This window comes from Mizuhopecten yessoensis, unplaced genomic scaffold (genome assembly GCF_002113885.1).
Source record: "Mizuhopecten yessoensis strain PY_sf001 unplaced genomic scaffold, ASM211388v2 scaffold9049, whole genome shotgun sequence".
Taxonomy (NCBI): domain Eukaryota; kingdom Metazoa; phylum Mollusca; class Bivalvia; order Pectinida; family Pectinidae; genus Mizuhopecten; species Mizuhopecten yessoensis.
This window is the reverse complement of record NW_018407853.1, coordinates 704,442-726,470: the sequence shown is the minus strand read 5'-3', so window position 1 is coordinate 726,470 and position 22,029 is coordinate 704,442. Positions and strand designations below refer to the sequence as shown.

Below are 22,029 nucleotides of genomic sequence, written 5' to 3'. Positions count from 1 at the left end.
ACATGCATACACACAAAACAAAATTCTTTGGCCGGTTAAGACAAAAATCTGTATTGAACAGTTTACTCTATATATTGATATATATATATCTGTACCAAATTGCAAAGTTTTCATATATTCTATACAAAGATATACTGAAAATTGGTATAATGTGAGATCCTTAAGTTTTTATGCTACACTTTCTTCAAAATTGAATATGCAAGTAATTATATTCCAACGGTCACTACTACCAGTCATGAAATAACTATCGATGTTGGCCAACATCCAGCCATATTGTATACATGCTTCCAATATACTTGGTAATCTGTCCTCATCAGTGTCCAATCCCATATACAATCATTGCCTATACATGCTATTTGCAGCTGCCTGCTTCCCCCCCCCCCCTTCTTTCCATTTACAACTGTTTACAGTCGTAATTTCTCAATTGCTTCAAATAGCAATGTGTACCCTGATGAGTCACTTACATATATATACATGTATCTAGCTATAGGGAACACCACACCAATGTCCTTGCTTTGAACGCGATATATGTTGTGGTGCATTAATTATTATCATATTGCCTATATTTACCTGCAAGCATGCCGATTAAATTAAAGAGCACCACGTGCACTAGCACAGGTACCAGGTATTTAAAAAATGAAATATTAATGATCAAGATCATCAGTTATTTATGATCATGATTACAAGCTGAATAATTATATAAATTGTAATGAACTTGTAATACCCAAGTATCCATATAAGGTAAGGGATTGCATTTGTTTTATTTATAAATTCAACAATGCTTTCAAGGTATCATGGAACAATACTTATCCCCAAATCAGTGTTGAAGTGATGCTCTTTTTATAGAAACGAGTATCCAAACCTTTCTGAAATTGGTTTGTGAAGAAGCAATTTGTGAAATTTTAATGCTATCAACCAACTTGGACTTGAGCCTTTGTGGGGAAAGCATTTTTCTATTAGCATTAACAATGACCTTGACTTTTGACCTTCATACTTGAATACCAATCTTAAGCAAGCACTTCTGTAAGTAGACAGTATTTGTGTTTGTTTTTTTGGCTGATGGAAACTCAAGTTTTTGTGCGGAAATCAAATGTTCTTTTAAGAGCAACAATGATATTTGACCTTTGTGTTGTCAGTCATGAAAACATATCCAATGCAGAATTTCCAAAAAAAAGCACAGTATTAAGCTTGATTTTTATTGGCCCATCATAACTGAAGATACTTTCTATTTATAGTCAAAGTGACTGTGACCTTGACCTTGTTTTTTTTTGCCTAATGGCCCAGCAACAATAATCACACCTTTGATCTTGGCCTTTATAATTTATCATCATAAATAAGCAGCATGATCAGCTATAGTTCATGTGTAGAGGAATATAAGTTTTAGTTTTCTCTTCAGGATTTTGAATCCTCACAGAAGTCAAGATTGTAGACAATTATAGATGATAAGGCAAGGCAATATTAAGCACGTGTGATCCATCTTGTTGCCATTGGAGAATAAGGATGACGGTATCTGTAACATCCCATAAGCAGGGCAAGATGAGTTCCATCAAGGGAGATAATTGAGATTGAATATTGCAGAAACAAACAAAAATATGCAGAAAGTCATTTATTCCAAATACCAGATATACATGTTTATGACACTTGTGTAAAAGCTACATATGTAATAAATAGGTTATAATGTTGGCCTTATACCAAGTATGTGCTTATGACTGGTAATATATTGTGAAACACTGATGCATTATGTATTGACTAATATTGGTATTGATTCTAGGAGGTGATGTTCATTCATTATTTGTATGTATAGTATTATTGCAATGATAGATAGTCATATCAGGAGCACCACTACTGAAGCAGGAATGGTCTTTTCAGAGTTCACATTCCGTTACCATAGCAACCAGTTATAAATAATTACATCATTGTGTGTCCTTATGAGAATATGCTTAAGGGTGGATATCCTATATTTATGTTGGCATTTTCAACAACAACGGCTTTCAAATGAATTGTTTTTCTCAACTGAATTCTTTGAAGCACACTTGAAACCTTTAATGTTGAAACAATCTAAAAGATCATAACCATTTCTTCAAATCAATAATAACATGTAGCAGCATTGGCAAAAACACCTTGGATCAGGAACAAGATTAATATATATTTATTCTCATCATAGATGACTCTACAACTTGTCCTCAGCACTCTCCCAATAAGGCAGATTACTAGGTAGTGATAGAATTCTATAAGGAGCTTCATGTATGTATGCAGTAGTAGAAATAAATCAATTTCTGTCCAGATCACAGCGTGTCACAACTCCCAGGCTTCTTCACAACACAAAGATTTGGATCAATATCTTGCTAGCATCATTGTCTAGGATCTGTTTTTGACATTCCAATGCTCAGCATGTATGTCTATACCAAATGCAATATGGCTAAGAGTAGGGTTTCAACTTCTTTAGATACATGTATATGTACATGTCCACATAATTTAAGAATCAATTTTCAAAACAGTATATCTGTACAGTGTTGCTCTATATTGTGATCAGGTATACACAAATGCCAATGCAACGGTATTTTGGTGACAATATAATGCGACAGTACCAAACCAATGTCAGTTTTGCTGAATCACTAACAAGATGTAATCAACTTCCATAAGCGCCTCCACAAGTGTTGTCTCCAACAGTTGGATCACGATTTGACTCCAAGGTGAACTTTTACCAAGAGGCTGTTGCCACCTACATGCAATGATTAGTTTCATAATGTTTTTGCGAGTCAAGAATTATCATACTAAACAAGAAAAATAACATGAATTCAAAACATTTCGAATTTACAATATACAATTGTAAAACATTCAAGAGTTTCTTTCAATTATCTTTTTTTCCAGATCTGACACTTTCTTTATTTGAATAAATTAATAATACATATATAAGCAACCAATAAATATAACCGAGATTACGAAATAATATCTTCACATCAATTTACTCATCATTTCCACCCCACATCATCCAATGCAAGATACTGGCCAAATAGCAGGGCTCACCTGGAACTTCCAATTTTCAAACGAAGAAGTTAAAAGAAAGAAGTTGACAGATGAACGGCAACATTATGGATGCTGCACTACATACCAATGGCTACATGTACTTATCTCATGTGTTCTGACCGTATACAATACCAAACCCTCATTGTCAGAATTGTCAGAAGCAAATATGTATACTAAAGTAATGGTAATATTATTGAAATGAAAATTATAAATGACCTAATGGGAGCACTGCAGGGATATGAAAATTATAACTTGGTTATCCTAAAATTCTGGATTTTTCGCTGTTCCACATTTCAGAATTTCTAGAAGTGGCCCATTTGTCATTGTTAGCTAGATGATTCTGCCACAAATTGTGCTGTTTTAAACAAAGCTGTGATCAAGATTATTTAACGATACATTGACCAATTAATGAAGTCTATTAGGAACGATAAAACACTTTACCTTAATAATAGGGGATTTAAAATTATGATTGGGATAGTGATTAAAGAGATCTCCATGTCTCCAGTTTGTCAAAATATAGCTTATTTGAGGAAAAAATGTATCTTGATGAAGATGCCCCTGCCTCTTGTTAGGTACCCATGTTCAGGAGCCATATCAGGTAAAATATGGCATTGTGTAATATAAAGACTGGAGTTTCACTAATCCAGCTTAATTCAAACTGATGGATAACGGGAAATTTGTACCAAGCTGATTACAACACAGCTCATCACTGCTGACGCACAATTGTTATGAAAAGCTGAGCAAAAACACTGACTGGATATAATTGGGAAACCCAGACGAGTTGTGGCTAGATTACAATAAAACCTGACTGTACTTCTCTTACGCCTGCATATCATCATCATGTGTATCATCATCATGTGTATCAATATTGACAAACATTTTTTTTGTGGTTCATTGACAGAACTGGTGGAAATCTCATCAAAATGTTTGTTTTCATTTTATATACCGATGTACCAAAAGCAGTAACTATCATTATTCTTTATATATTCCATCATTATAATCAAACAGCTAGAATCAATGTATGTCATTCTAATCTATCAAAATTTCAAATATAATGTCAAACAAGAGATCCCAGAGGGATCTTGGCGCCCACCATTGTACCATCTTCATTAGTTCTTTGTCAATTCAATCTTTTCTCTTCTTTCCTCTAATCTGTTTGATCGAGTCATGTTAACAGTTAATGCACCGTGAGGTAACTTTTGATCTAAACTTAATACTGATGTGTATAAAAGACAACCTTCAAAGTGAGTTTGTCATTTCACATAATTACTAGTACAGTACTTAATGTGAAAGAAATAGAATCGATCATTGCAATATTAGAAAGATCTATTTAGTTCTTCCTTTAGTCATTTTGTTTTTATGATCAGTCTCAAAATATAACATGCACAATGAGGGATCAAGGGGAACCTACATATCAAATTTGAGAAAGATCCCTCAAGTTATTCCTGAGAAATAATACTAACAAACCTTCAATGTGAAAAATCATAGATGGCTGTCGGTAGGCCATTTTGTTTAACTGATCAGTTTCAAAAGTAAACATGAACAATAATGGAATTGTTTTTGGGCGAGTAAAAAATTTGAAGCACTGACCCAAATGACATATTGGTGGCCCAAATAATTTTGGGAAGAAATATTTCCACAGCATTTAGCACAATGCTTCAGCACTTTAAATTACATATAACATGACAATGTTTGTAATATGTAAAACAGAATAAAACATTGTATTTTTAATTCTTCAACCCTAGCTAAAACCTGACATGATCCACTCCAATTAGGTCTTCCCAAAAAGAAATACATAAAACCCGCACCTCAAAGGCAGTATCTATATTGAAAATCTGGAAAATAACACATTTTCTAAATGTTGTACAGTTCGATTCAAATCGAAGTAATGACAACCCAGTTAATGTGGAAGGGACTATAATTTCTTTTATTCATTAATTTTTCGGCAGTCCCCCAAACTATTTTTGTTGGGCCAGTGACTACCTCACTTTTGACAACTTTTGGTCGCTCCAGCAAGACTTAAACCGCCATTGGCGAGCAGGTGACTGTCCATTTTAGGCACTGCTGCAACAACAAGGGAACGAGGAAAACCTACATAAAATATTTGAGAACGATCCCTCTGGTACTTCCTGAGAAATAGCGATAACAAACTTTCACTATCAAATCCAAAGATAGCTGCCTGACGGCCATGTTGTTCATCTGATCAATCTCAAAAGATCCCTCTGGTACTTCTTGAGAAATACCGATAACAAGAATTGTTTAAGGACGGACGCGGACCACGGACGCAGGGTGATTTGAATAGCCCACCATCATCTGATGGTGAGCTAAAAATTAACATGTTCCTTAAGTTTGTTGGTATTTATAGACACACATCTGATAGCTATAGATAACCATGGACATATATACAGATAAACAAGCTCTACCAAACTAATCATCGAAATTTCTCTCAATGCTAACAAACGTTTCTTAATAGTTAATACAACAGAACTGCTTTTAATATAACAGAACGTCACTTAATCTAACTGAACATCTGTTAATATCCTCGAAAAGTCTTAATGATTAAGAGAAAATCTATTACAGTAGAGTAAGTGAAATCTATTCCCTTGAGAGAACAGACAATGAACAGAACGATTCTTGATGAGCTATGTCTTCATATCAGGGCTCAGGTAAAGAAACTATACTATTGCACGTGGGTTTAACATCAGGACAACTTACCGTTAATCTTTCCTTGGCATGGGCGTAACGGAATCGTTGAATATAGTAGAAGACCAACCATGCAAGGGAGATAATCATCAGCACGATGAAAGAAATAGAAACAAAGAGGACTGAAGTCTTGCTAATGTTGTGCGGATTGAAGGTGGGGTCATCTGTCTTGGGTAGCGTTACGGTTCCAACGGTTATATGCATCAACACTTTGTACTTCTTTTCTAAAAGACTCACAATATTTTGGCCTTCTTTGTGTTTAATGTAGATAGTTACAACGTCTTCAACTGAAAGAAGAAAGAAAATCAAAAGATAAAGTACATGTATTGATTAATAATATTATCAGCACACTGTAACTCCCATCTTACAAATTGCTTGGATATATATCTATAGTGAAACAGACAAAAGCGATTAAATGATAGGGAAAAAACAACCATGCATGCAGCACTGTCAGGAATTTGTACATGTGTTGGACTAAAGTTCATTAAAAACTTCTTAATAAATGAAAATCGTTGTGCTTGGGTTTTATCTAACAAAAAAAAATCCTTACTTAAACATTAATTAACCCTTTCAACACTGTAGACCATAATGGATTCATCCATATCAATTAATGGTAGAGGTTATTAAAGTTACATAGGGGTGAAAGGGTTAAAATGAATGGAACAACACAAAATTACATTACATCCAACAGTGCAAGTTAAGAAACATCAGTAGACTTCTGAAAAGGTGATTTCCTACACAGACCCTCCCTGGCAGGAAGCTTAGAATAAGTCCATCATTCGTCATATCTCTACGGTAAAATATTTTACAATCTTTTTAATCAAAAGCTGATAAAGTGCCTCAATCATATACGTTTCTTTGCACAACAGGTGAATTCATAATAAGTTCATGACTTGTTAAGCTTTAGTCATCAGATTTTATATATATTGAAATCTTTTATGGGACTTTGTTTTCCTTATTTGTTTTCTTGATATATATCATGTTTCAACAATTTGTATAGTTTTAAGGGAAAAAAAGTACAATTACTTTTGTTTCAAAAGGTTGAGATTTCAACAACGATGATTGGATATATATTCGGTTAATGTAAACCGATCGTTTTTTTTTATTATTAATTGGTTAGCCTATCGTAACATAATCCTTAAAAAAATATTACTTTTTTTTTAACAATGGCATGGCTTTTCCTTTTATTAATACTACTAATGAAAATTTCAACTTTTCCGGGTAGTTTCGTATCTTTATTTTTTATCATACCATTTCAACGTAACAATCTTTATTGATGAACAGTTATCATTTATATTTTTTGCAATTAGTTATATTTAAATAGCATGATTGGTAAGAAGTTAGAGTTAAGAGTAAAATGACATAGAACTCCTGTTCTCTCTTAGTGAAAATGAAAGTAGAACTCGCACTTCCAGTTTTGAAAACAATCATCGATGTTGACATCTCATAATTGATTGTCGTGAATCGGTTGCTTTTCCGACTAGATATCAATTACAAGAGGCCCAGAGGGCCTGTATCCCTCACCTGGATACCAAAGCAATCATGGCAAAATATTCTCCGAATGAGATCAAGGGAATATGCCAGACCCCAAGGCCAATCCTTGTAGCATATCTAGATCTGTATTAGATTTTTCATGCCCAGCAATTTTATGTATGGTTATGGGGTGGGGATCTCAACTGTTTCCAAGCTTTGACTCAGAAACTAGGTCCCTAGGGTTGTGGCCAGACCCCAGGATCAATTTTAATATCGTGACTGCATTTGTCATTTTTTGCCCAGCATTTGTATATTTAGTTTTGGGGTAGGGATCTCAACCGTTTCAAAGTTATGACCCAGGGGTTAAGTCTCCAAGGGTGGGGCAGTCCCCAAGGCCATCCTGGAAGCACATGTGCAATCATCTCTGTATACTCAGCAATTGTATATACTGTTACAGTGTGGGAATCTCCGCCCCACCATTTGTACAATTTTGAATCCCTGCCTCCCATGAATGCTTCCGACCAAATATGATCAATATCCATGGCACATGTACAGTTCTACAGAAGAAGTCGTTTATAGCAATATAGCCAAATTGCCCCCCTTTTGGCCCCGTCCTCGGCCCCCTTTGGGTAAGCCCCACCATTTGTACAATTTTGAATCCCCACCACCTAGGGATGCTTCCAGTCAAATATGGTTTATATCCACTTCTTAGTTCCAGAGAAGAAGTCGCTTAAAGCAATATAGCCAAATTGCCCCCTTTTGGCCCCGCCCCTCAGCCCCCTGGTGGGTCAGCACTACCATTTGTACAATTTTGAATCCCCACCACATAGGGGTGCTTCCAGTCAAATTTAGTTGAATTCCAATCAGTGGTTAAGAAGAAATCGTTTAAAGGAATTGTTGACGTACGGACGTACGGACGCAACGGTATGGCATAAGCTCACCTTGGTCCTTCAGACCAGGTGAGCTAATAATCAATCTTCAGGACAACTCTAAAAGGAATATTTATAAATTAAAAAAACACCTAAATAAAACCATTTTCTGATTTTGAATCATTAAATCGACATTTTAATTGCAGAAGAATTTTTATCTTTATACACACGAAATAACATGCAGTACCCTCACTTAATAAGAGTTATACAGTTGGAAATTTATTCACTGACACCCATTTCGAAAGATGTTTTACTGCATGTATCACTTTAGAGTCTTTATGATTATTACCAGGTTATGTTACTGTGTTGAACAAGTGTGGTTGGTGTTGTTGTTAGATAACCCACCAATTAATTAATTAACATATCCATCATTTCGAAATTCCACCTGTACCCTTCTTTAATTTATCCATCCCTTCAATAGTCTAGCTGCACCCTTATTTGATGTATCCATTCATTAAAAAATATCTTGCTTTGTCCTTGTATTAATTACTTCAACACTCAACACTCAGGCATAATAATTGGTAAGCACAGACAGCTTACAGCTGTGAGTTGGTCAGGGCCAAGTTCAGCCTGTGAGTTGACCTTGTCAGGTCAGTGTGAGTTGGCCTTCATCAGTCTGCGACTGGACCTCATTAAATGTCTGTGACCAGCTATAGACCATGCAAGTGTGTATTATGACTTCAGTAGATTGAATGTGAAGGCCATTTTGAGGGTATTCAATGTGTTGAATGTATGGGAACTAGCAAATTTGAATTATAATTAGTCAGTGCTTAGCCAGCTTGATTGCTGTACTACATATAGTCTACTATATACATATAAAGTACATACCCTACTCTCAAGTACAATGGGAAACAAGTTTAAATATGGCTAAGGAAGTACTTGATACTACGGTCCACTGTGAATAGTCTAATTATCATGTACATACAACATTATAACAGTTAAACCTAAACAAGGCAAATTATTGTGAATGCCAGTCCCCCATTGGTAATTATTAAAATAATTTCTATATAATTACCAAGTTAACTGTGCACTGACTGGTCATGTTCTCGGGACTGACCAACAATTTCAAAAATTATTCAAATCATATAGGTTCACCATCAGTGACCTTCTCTAGACAAAAAGTTTCAATGATTTGGGTCAGAGGTCAATATAGTGATCACATTTTTCCATATATGCCACATATACACTCGGCCATGATCCCTAGATGTACATGTAACCTGCTTATAATTACCTGACATGGAGATACATGTACTTTGTACAGCATCTGACTTTATTTCAGGGATTAAACTGACAACCCAAGGATGATGATGATGTACGTGCATTCTGAATTTCCTATTTACTCCATGTGATATAGTGTAGGAGATACATTATATTGAACCTGCAGTAAGCCCCAGATAAATAATTTCCTTGATGAGTCAAGCAAGAAAATATAGGTCACATAATCTGATTTTTGTATGTGATACTGCATGATAGCTTGTGCATTGGGTTGATATGTGGACTAAAATTTGTAAAATCACATGAAAAAGTATAGGATATACATCGTAGCCCCTATACAAACTGCAAGATGCAACTGCATACAAAATTGGCAACTCAAGTGTTTGGCTTGGTTTGGTCGATTTGGTTCAGCACTCTATGAACAGCTAAGGTAATTTATGGTCATGTCTCCATGCATGCAATGTATATGAGTGTGTGAATTTAATGAATTTAGAACCCAGAGGTACATTTATGTCAGTGACAAGCTTTTGGGATGGAAGAATGGACAGATGCATTGGATTTACACACAACTTAAAAAAACAAAAACACTTATTGATAAAGAGCAGGCCCTGGAGTCTGGAGGTGGTACTGGTATATATACTTATTTTATATAAAAATAAAATAAAATAATTTTATTTTTAAAGTTACATCGTATGATTGCAGTGGCGCAGAGCGGCCTGTCTTCGCTGGTAGGGCTCTCCCCAACCCTAAGGTAGCGCACTTTGAGTCACTGCAACCTACATGTTAATAATAATAAGAAGGGTAGTCTCACAATAATCTAATGTCGATATTGATCCCTATTACAAGTGGGTTTTTTTAATTTTTTTTTTTATGTTAAACAAACTATTTTTGGTTCTAGGAAACAGCCAACTGCAAGTATTTTATATGTACCAATGGAATTGATTTATATTTTGTACAAGTATTTTATATGTATTAATGAACATAAATGTAATTGTGATATGTGACACTTAAATAAACAAATTGAACTTGTACTTGAACTATATATCGCTGTATTTTATTAATACAGAAGCCATAGGTAAATGTATTTCAAAGAGAAACTTTCTGGGTGGAAGAATGGACATATACAACTCACACAATAGCAAACCCTAGAGTCTTCTCCAGTGAGGGACTTATAATATCCTACCATTTACACACTATGCAATGTACATACATGTACATCTATCCCTACTAACTTAAGCAATATTCTTTTTGAACCAAAATCTTGTTTGTCAAATGCATCAGAAATCCTCCATATGTATTTCCAGGAAACTTGTGTATATTGAGCGATTTGTGATTGAATAGAGTATAATCAGTATGGTAGCCTTTAGTATCGATTGTTTCTGGGTGTGTGCACATGAGGGCCGTGGATCAGTCTGGCACTTGGGCATTCTACATGTAGCTATAGGCTTTCAGAAAATCAGTATGGTGGAGTGCTAACACACATAAATAAAGAGAAAACATCTCCACAAACTTTTTTGTATCACATTTGCACAGACATATCCACAAATCAACTTTTATACTCAAACAGTAGGAAAATCATGCAACCTTTATAAAGAGAAAGAGCAAATTCACTTGAATTTTAACAATAATTACAACTGTACCTGGGCCAGATTGTTCAAAGCTTTTTTAGTTTATACCTAAACAAATTGTGATGCAGCTTATCAGAAATATCTGAAAATTTAGATACATCTTTGTATTTTTTGCGTTTTCATTATAATTTGAATATCAAAACACATCTATTTATATAAGTTACAAACTAACACATGTCAAAAGGTCAAGCAGGGCAGTTGACCTGTTGGCTGTCCTTGAGCCCCAATTTAAACCACACAGTACAGCTCTTCAATCTAAAAGCTTGACCAAGAAAGAATTTTAAACTTTGATAAAAAAATACATGTTCATTATGAAACAAAACAAAACCCTGAAGATTTTTTTAGGTAAATTCAAATTCTTTTTAATTTAATGAAAATAATTTGGAAATAGACAACATTTTATGTAACTTAATGGTACAATTAATTTTAATCATTGAATATAGAATACAGTGTAATATGAATTGTAAATCAATTCAAAACAAGCAGAAATTTCTTTGATAACATGTTTTGAAGTAACATGACTATCAGCTCAGCTAGCGAGCTACCAGGTGGTAATTGTTTGTTTCAGTAACAGAGTTAAATTGAAGGTCATATATATACAAATGTAGTGAAATGTGCATAAACAGATAACTAATTATTACCATCATCAACCAGCTGGGGGAACATTTCAGATGTTGAAACAATTTCCACTCTCATCTATCTGTTATCAGGGTTGTAATCAGTTTTTGATATTTATAAGGCCAAACAAATTAAAATAACTGTTGTTTCCATTTACAACTCTCGGTGCATGTATAGAAATAAGGAAGATAAAACTTTTTTTTTTATTAACAAAATGTTTAAACTTAAAGACAGCATTTCAGATCCAGATCAGTTCATTACATTTAGTTTATGTTTTACTTTATGAGCATATAAAGAAGACCAAAGAGTATTTTTTTTTAAACATGTAGATTTACATATACAAATATAATCGGGGCTTTTCGCGTGACATTATGAAGGGGCCAAAATTTTGACGCCCCTCAAGCCTTCTCCACCTATTTTTAATCTATATGTTCATATTGTATTCAGATGACCATCCAACATTTGAAATGAAATAATCTCTGATAATTTAATATTTTAGTCTTTTCGATGATGTTTTGTGTAAAGTGATCTTAACCGTTTCACCACTGTAGACCATAATGGACTCATCCATATAAATGCATGGTAGAGTCTACTAAAGTTACATAGGGGTGAAAGGGTTAATATAAGAAGAGAAGACCTGAAAAATGGCTCTTCACGTAATTAGTTTTCAAGAATATAAACAAGTGGTAAACCAGTGCTGCAAATTCTTTTAATTTAATTGTCAATTACTTCCCAAATGACATCAGGGTCCTATTTAAAATTCATCCATTTAAAGCTGTGATAATATACAAGACACATTTTGTTTTACCTTAAGATTTTTAACTTTTGGATTATCATAATTTTCAAAGTAGGGGGAGATAAGCCAAGAGGGAGAAGCATATAGTTGTGGAATTCTTTTCAAAAACTCAGGGACATGTATATTATATATATAAATATATATATTGAAGTCAGTCTGTAGTAGATATGGGATTGGTGACTTGATTTCATCAGTATATATATATAATGGAGAGTGGAGCCGACAGTAACAACATCTGATGTATATGTATACCATACAAATGATTTAAGTCAACAGGAAAAACATCATCACACATTTTGCTTGTGTACTACAATGTAACTGAGTGCTGCTATAAATTGAGAGGTGTGTGGACATTTCACAATCAGCACTTGCATTGACAGATTAGCATTAACAAAGGCCTATCCATCAAACTACCTAGTGAAAAAAGCACCATGGGAGTTAAACTTTGAGGACAACTTATCTGTTCACTTATTTATGTACAGTCTGTACATAAATAAGTAAACAAGGTATATATAATTATATAAGTTCATGCTGTGTCGTGATGATTATTAAACCGGGTGCTACTCTAGATTTAAATTTGTACAAGTAGATTGCTTGCTTGAAGCCAGTATTTTGTGTGTAATATGTTTCATTCTATTTAGACCAGACAAAAACAAATATGTTTCCTGTTACATGTTGGGAAAATTTTGGGTAGGTAGTATAGGTAGGTAACAAAGTTTATTTTAACAAATATTTTCATATGGTTTATATATATAGGAGAGTGGTCTTGACTTTAACAGTGCTTCTTTGAAAATAGCCTAAAAATGTTTTGGGTAGGCACAAAAATTAGGGTACATGTAGGTAGGGTTACTTGAAACACCAAATATGTTTGATTGGCCTTAATTGAGAGTACTCAATGGATGACTGACTAAATTTCATTAAAAAATAAACAATAAACTTCAAAATTTAAAATCGGATATTTTGAGTAGTAGAATTTACTGATTTTCACTCACCCTTCACACTCATATATATCATATAGTACTATTCAATATATAATATATATGGCTTCAGATGCCATTAAATGTCCTATCTGTATTTGGATATTATAATACATTTTATGGATCATATAATAAGAAGCTAACAAAATGTCGTATTGATGTAGATTTGTGAAGTATATGTATGACCCACGGTGATCGTAGTAAAAATGAAATTTAAAATTGAATTTAAAGTTACAGTATAACACATTAAATATATACCTTTTTATATATACAAATTAACATATATAAAGACCTCTACCTTCTTATTATCAGTGTTTACTATATATGTACACGTTTATAACAAAGATAATATACTGTGATATATATATATATTAATATACTTTTTTCATTATTATCTGAAGATATATATAGTATATGACCTTGTTTAAATATATACGGTACTATTTACACTAACATCAGACATAAATGATAACCTAGATATAGGTACCACCTGTGTAGGTAAATATGCAACATCTGCAGCGCAAAATATACTGGAAATCATGAATGAAGTTAGATTAACAGCTAGTCTGAGGGATATTAGGGGATGTAGTAGGAGGAGGCCTATGGTTTATGCAAATTCCTGCTTGCCTGCAGCTGCAACTCAGAAAGTGAAATGATATTCAGATTGAAAGTTTTATAACATTGAGTGATTCATCCATGTTATAGCAAAGCCTGGAGTATTTTCAAATGAGGGATAAATAAACATCATGTGCCTTCCTATATCTGTATACAAGAACTTAAAACCAAAAATTTTAGTGCATTTCTTACCAATTTTTTTTCTTTCAGGAAACCATCTGAAACTTATTTAGTTACCTCAGTATGGACGAAACAAATTTGTTCAATGTGCATGGATTGACAGACCCTGTTTCTATATTCCTACCAACTTCTTTGAGAAGGGGGTAACTACTAAGGAAACCTTTCCATGCATGGAGACCCTTGAAAAAGTAAAATAATACAACCAGGTGTTCAAGAAAGTACTATAAGTGGCTTCTGTTTAATCAATTTTGCATGTACATGCCATGTAATTCTAGGTCAAATCTAAGTAATGTTATGTCCTCAAAGTGAGCACCAGCATGCAGGGAAGTGACATTATAGAACGTACATCATCAAAAACATTGATATTTTATTATAATCACTGAGGGAAATAAAAATGTAACATATTTACCAATGTTACAAGATCAGACACCCAATCCAAAAGTAACCTGCATTTTTTTTGTCATTCAGACATGGTACTAGACATCTGCTGCATTGATAAATTTTGGTAAAACTTAAACAATTCAAATCAATAGGGAACAAATAATTAATTATTGACAGTGTATGTTGTTATTTAACAATTGACTGCAATTAATTTGCTAAATGAAAATGATTAATCTACAAATGTATCTACATGTACGTATATATACGTACATCCCACAAATATTGGTGCGTTTAAAATGTCTATGACCCATGCCAATTGCAACAACATACTAGATTAACATGTCAAGTCTCAATACCACTTATAAAGAATCCCTGATTCTTTATGTTTAACACTGAACAGGTATAATATGTATTATGCTCTATTATTATGTGTTAATAGCTATATCCATCATAGGAATTGTTGTGTTTTGAACAGTAGCAATGCATTGAAGTTCCCATTATATAATTAATAGGCAGTATTTATACATTTAATATGAATATAGTCAGAATATATAGTATTTAGGTAGCTCTGTTCATCGATTTATCTTTTATCTGCCATACACATTCAACTGTGTAATCAGAAAATAGATTCAATCGCAACAGGCAAAGGCTCCGAAGCAATAGGTATACGTAGTGCTTGTAGTTTATTAGAAGTGTCGACAGGTTTCGCCCCCTATAGTGGGCTTCTTAATAAAGGACAAAATTATAGGATATTTCTACCCCTGAAGTACTAAAAAAGTGGGCACAAACGATTGTTTTACATATAACATATATGTATAGTGTCATCATTAACAATGGCAGAAATTGTGACGTCATAAACACATACATGCCAGAATTCTTGGAGACCATTATGCGAGTTTTACAATCATTTTAAGGGAATTGAGGCTCAAATAATGGTGGTTTTATTCGCGGTGTTTTTTCACCGCAAAAAACATATCCTATTCAACTAAATCAATAAAATAATGTACAAAATCATTAAGTAAGGAACTTTGTTTTGATTTTGGCAAAGTTTTTTGTTTAAATATTGAATATAATTATATATAGATATATATTACCTAAGTAGCACAAAGTTTACAAACAAAATATTATCACATATAAATAATATTGAGATGAACTGTAAAAACAAATTTTACTTAAAATTTTGCAATTTAGTTGGACAGGTCAATATTTACAGCAGCCACAGGACTACCAATGTTCAAGTTAGAAGACATTAACCTTGAACTGTGGAGTTTCAGTGTTCTCCCTAGGCTGTTTTAGCATAACGGTACCAATAAGCATGAATTTTGAGCAGCTACGCATCACCATTTGACCGTTACTCATTGAGAGGTACATCACATCACAAATAGGACTAGAAGTTCTCACAAATTGATAACCTCTATTCCCCTTTCTAATTAGACTCACCCTCAATATACTAGTTTTTTATTGTTCCCTAGCTAGGATCGACACCCTGATCAACGAACTCTGCCCTGTGGCTGTGAACTACGTATAAGGTGACAGTACCCAAATCGGATCACCAAACCATCGTTTTATTAAATCTGAGGAGCAATTATATTCATTTATGATTGTATCAAAGGAAGAATATCGATGGGTGTTCTTACAAACGACATTAGCATCCGGGGCTCACTTGAGATATTTATAAAACAATCTGAAGTCACCAATCAGCGTCTACAGTTTTTGCGAATGTCAGCTGGATCCAAATCAGATCAAGGCTTGAATTTTGCAGTATCTTACGCTTCAAATGAATATTTTTTGTCAGCATATTAAAATTTTATGATGACAGTAAGAATTTATATGACAAAGTATTTTTATAGTGTGAATTTATTCCTATAGTACAAAACAGAATGCATAGTCGTCGCACGTGCCATTTTTTAAAAGGGTAATCAAAACATCGACATTTGAGTTTGAATTACGTTTTCTTGTGATATTTGAACATAAAAACTAATCATCTGTAGACAAAAAAATGGTACATGGCTATCTATTCTAAGACTACATCATTGTTATAACTGATTTGTTGACGCATTTATTTATTTATATTTACATTCGCTCCCATTGAAGCTGTGTAAACCGTGACTGCGTATACATTACCGTATACGCAGTGAGATTCCTTGGAGACCATTGTTTCCTATTGATGACGTAATTTACATTGCGACGTCATAATGGTAACGTTGGAGATCCATCGCTGCTCACAGGCTGTTCATTTGTTTGGATTTACACACGTTACGGAGGCTTTGTACCATTATAAAAACAAATGTATTGGAGTTAGCTTTATTCTGAGTGTACCATCATAGTACGATTTTTTTTATATAAGAATTGATCTTCAGTTTGACTGCGTATACGGTAGTATGAACGCAGTTGGCAACGAACATATTCTTTATGGAGCGCATTAGCGCTCCATAAAATATGTTCATTGCCAACTGCGTTCATACTACCCTATACGCAGTCAAAATGAAGATCAATCCTTAAATAATAAGAAATACAAACACGAAAGTACAGACTGTAGCTTTGTATTTCAGAAAAAAAAAGTCAAACGTCTAGATCTGCCGACCTTCCTTTGTTGCATTGTTTTTGGCCAACAAATTGTAATACCTGAAGTAAGTAAGCTTTGTGAGAAGCCTTTAGCAACAAATTAATGTCTATAGAACTTTTAGAAAACTTGTAATAATTTTTGCTACAGTTGGAGAATAGCGTAAGTGAGCAAATTGCATGTTGTTTTGATAACCTGAATAATCATACGTAATCTGTGATGCTTTTGAAACATGGATGAGGAGCGTTGCGTCGCCCATATGATAGATGGGTTGCGACGCAGAAATGGTTGGCAGCGCCTCGTTACGATGGAAGGATTAAAAAATAAATACCATAGTGCATCAAATAAATCCTGGGGAGAACACTGAGTTTATAAGGATTAGAGTTGTCTTTGTTCATTTTCATTTGAACTTCTGAGCTCTGTATTAATTGTAATATAATCTCGAAACATGCATTTAACAATTGCAAGAAGACAGAAATAATCAGCTGTGAAAGAAAAGCAAACTGTGTTCTGCATTTGAACTTTTATATTCAATATATATATATTTCAGCATTCAGATCAAAGCCATTTTCCGTCTTCTTTGATATATGTCCCTGTCAGACCGCTGTTCTCTGATCTTATGTCAGTGTATTTTTAAAGTAACACGTAGCTGCGTAGTGGCTAAGACTAAGAATGGCAGGCAGTCTGCTAGTATTACAAAATTAAATGGCAACAATCAGAAATGATCAAATTAAATATATAATATGGATTTATTTCTATCGTTGAAATAGATTAACTTATTGTAAAAGACACTGAAATAAACTCACAATTTCACCGTCACAAGTAACATTTCCGGAGTTACCGGAAGAACTCTTGCATACAAATCGATCTCATGGCCATCACATGACTGCTAATCGAGAGCTCTCGTGATTTATCGCTGATACCATTGTTAAATCTTGTAAAACTTCAAGTAAAAATCGAGAAAATGGTTCACCTATCAATTATTAGAAAACCAGAGGTTTTGAGGACTTTCTGTAAATTCATGTCTAACGCCGCAAGACTTTAGCAGAGGTGAAAATCCGTGAGATTTTCATCTCGGCTAGACAGCATATATACATATCATGTGTCTCAAAAATCACATTTACACATCCATGAACTAGTTATTTCAAGATAGAGTTATCTACCCTTGCCTTGTTTCAACTGTGTAATTATACAGTGACATATGACGCAAGTACTTCATGGTTGTGTAATTTTCCAATTGGATGATGCAATAATATACTTTTAATTTCGTGACTTTGTTGAAATCTAATCTTAACTAACACTGACATATGTATATTATTTCCTGTCAGTAACATAATATTAAACTATTTATATCATAAGTGGCTTTGTTGCAGAGATACAAATTTCCCTAGTTCAAATTACTGTTGATGTTATTTCCATCGATATCAAACACATTGTTACATTTTGTTGTATAAATTGTTTCGACCAATTATCACATCATGGTTAAAATCTATAGAACCAATAATTGTATAACTCATAAATAGAAGACCTGAATAATAGGTGGGACAAAAAATGAAGTAAAAAAAATATAAAATTTAAAAAGTAAAAACTGCAAATTAACATTAATGAAGTCCCATGCATGGGCAAGTGATCACCTGATGTAATGATGACATGTGTCACTGTTAGCACTGAGTTATGCAGACAACCCAAATTAAAGTGGCGAAAAATATCTCTTTTGTCCAGAATAGTTTGCTGGACAAAAAAGTGAACCCCTGGAAATTAAAGGTTTTCATATAATCAGCTGTCTTTCCAGTACACGTATTGTTATATTATCATGCAGCCTGCTTCAGAAAAGACAATGCCTAATTAAGATACATTAGTGATGGATCCCCCGAATCAATCACTACCTGGAGGGTCATGGATGTGTAAATGTGAATTTTGAGACACATGATATATATGCTGTCTGCTAATAAATTGTAATAATGGTAGGATATTCAGAATCAATAGAATCTATTACTCATGTGTGATGTGGACTAAAATCTCAACCCTTGAGATAAGATTTTTGAGGTTCAGCACAATGACAAGAAGTCTTCGCTGAACCTCCAAAATTTATCTAAAGGGTTCAGAAATTTGTGAACCTCAAAAATGTTATCTGAAGAACCGAGATTTTTCTGTTACATCACCCAGAGTAGTATATTCAACTGATTTCCTCTCACATTTTTCTCCTTTGAAATATAATCCTTATACTAAACTTGTAATGGAAAACTAAATACAGTCACTGTACATGTGCAATCAAGTAGTGCATGATATGAATTGCCCTGCATAAATGTGAGGATGTGATCAAATTTCATATTTAGTCCAGTCATATAATGACAGCTTTTAGAAGTTCTACCCCTGATTTATATTTTCATAGTAGAAATTGAAAATTTTCACTATCCCCTGCATCAGGCTAGTGGAATGGTATACCCCTGGTCTTTTCTAGGTAGATCAAAATAGATAATTTGTCTTTAACTTTCCATCAAAAGAAAACACCCAAAAAGATGAAATGCACCTATGAGAGTCGAAAGTTGAAATAATTCTTCAAATTCTGCTCTAATTTTTTTTATGATCAGAATTTATCAAACACATCCTCATGAATATTCTTTTCAATGTCATGAACGATAACATTACAGCATCAAGCATGCACTGGTAACGTTACATCTCGATAACAGCCCCTGGCCCAGTACCCTACATTTTAATTTCGGTCTGTCGAATTAACATTGTGCATTAATGTATACATGTGTAATAGATCTATGTATTTTTATAATGTGTTATCTCTGTGTAGACTACACATGACCTATAAAATATCACAAGTGACAAGAGGGGCATATAAATATGCAATACACATGATTGTATGGATTGGGTTGATCTATTTTTAGACAGTTTTCTTCATTCCGAGATGGCCGACATCATTCCCATCGGTAAAATCTTCTGCATTGTCTGTTTTAACGTTATTCGTACATTTTGACAAAATGGATAAAAATAGGAATTATTTTCGCAAATCTTCAACCTACCTCCTGTTGGTAACTCAATGTCGTTGTTGTTGTTGACGGGTTCTGTTTCCTCTTTGGAATTGTATATGACCACAGCTGACGCATTGTATGTTTTCGCTGCAATGTCGATCTTTTTATTAAAAGAACAATTTCCCCTCTGAATTAAAGCAATCCAATTTTTTGAGGGTATATGGTTAATCAGATCATTACATCCATCTGTGTTATTTTCAATCGTCATCACTCTTACGACTTCTCCAGATTCCGGAGCAATTTTGCTGTTGATACTGAAGTGGCCAAGTTCTTTGGCTTTTTGGAATAAAACATGAGTCATGCCATTATCTATATACGTGATATTAACATTAGCTGCTGTCCTCTTCTTATTTACTGTCGAACGATTGGAATCCCTGGCACATCGTCCTGGCGGAGCAATCAAAACAACAAATAAAAGTACATGATAAACTAATCTCCATGACCTCCATTTTGGAAACGTACAAGTAACCAAAAACCTTGAAGAATTTGTTCGTTTCTCTTCACAGTTACCGTTCAATTCGACTCCATTTCCGCTTAACCTGTTAGTAGTCATATTCGTTGATTAAAAATCTAACTTCTTCACCCCTGAATTTGTCTCTATATTGTCGTTGACGCAGAAACATCGACACTCATCTTGCCCGTATGGGTCTGGTGCATTACATTAACATTGTTTTCATTCATGACGTCACGTGACATGTGATTTGTGTTGTTCTGCAGCGCCATCTATAAACAAGTGCGCTTTTATGAATGACGTTCACCTTATCGGGACAACGACCGACACCCGCTTAGAACTTAAAATACCGTGCATTTTGAGTTCCACTGCTTTCACTAATTGATATTAGCATAAATATGTTTGTAGTTAAACGGGCTACACGCAACACATGACTGAATATGATACGAAGGATTCGAGTACGCTGTTGATAGACACAGGTCAGCCAAAGCGGGACGTCGGCCTACTGACCCCATTCCTCTAAAGATACAGAATGTTTTGTTTCGTTCGAAATGGTATTGGAATTTACATATACACGCCCCTATAGATATTGAAACGAGAATATTTTTTTTTGTTCCAATACACCTGTAGCATAGATTTTTTTATGATGGTGCCAAAAAAGGCCAAGTGGTCGGTACTATCTAGACTCGATGCTGTACTGTAGCATATTACCAAACACGTCATAAAAATTTGAAAACAATATTTGGAATTTAGAACGATAGCACTTGTTTTATGATTATTAATATTCTTTCTAGAGAATATTCTTTGAAGATTATTTCTGAAGATCATTTTTGAAGAAGATAATCATGTATATAGCAAAATATCGGGTAATCGGAGTGCATATTTTGAATAAATTTAGGGCTAATGATATGACGATATACAAATAACCGTCTGTTCTCAACCGGCAAAAGGCCGGGGCATGGTTCAAAAGCCGTCAAACAAAATTTCAACAAAAACTGTATTTTTTCTATCTAATTTTGTGATATGCGATAATTGGGTCATGTTATCTAGCTGTTTTCTATTTTATATCTTTTGTGATGTAATATTGCTTCATATGCTTGTGTCTTGAACAAAAGTTAGCCTAGAACTGAATTTTTAGGCTGACGTTAAAGCTTATCAGTTCAGGCGGCCGGGAGTCGAAAACTATTGAAGAAAATACCTATCACTTCTTCCTTACGCCAATTATACGCATTAATNCCCCCCCCCCCCCCCCCCAAACTCCAACCCTCCACTTTCTCTATAGAAATTGTACGTTCAACTTAAGAACAGCTTAGTGTAGTATTGAAAAGTGGACAGTGTAATCAGTGCTGTCTGTGACAGAGGAGATCACTGACCCGATCTCATCAAATGTCGTTAAAAAGTATATGTGACCCCAACCCCCCCCCATCCCCCC

General features: G+C 34.2%; 1 protein-coding gene across 1 annotated transcript in view; it reads right to left on the bottom strand.

Annotated features, from left to right (window-relative positions):
- The window catches only part of LOC110457232 (RING finger protein 150-like), a 34,550-nt gene extending 13,726 nt beyond the window's left edge, over positions 1–20,824 (bottom strand). Inside the window, exons 1-2 of the mRNA XM_021508412.1 lie at positions 20,138–20,824; positions 5,743–6,017 (exon numbers count right to left, since the gene is read on the bottom strand). Coding sequence (XP_021364087.1) covers positions 5,743–6,017; positions 20,138–20,699 — 837 coding nt within the window. The 5' untranslated portion in view covers positions 20,700–20,824. The remainder of the gene's footprint in view (positions 1–5,742; positions 6,018–20,137) is intronic.
- Positions 20,825–22,029: the final 1,205 nt, after the last annotated feature.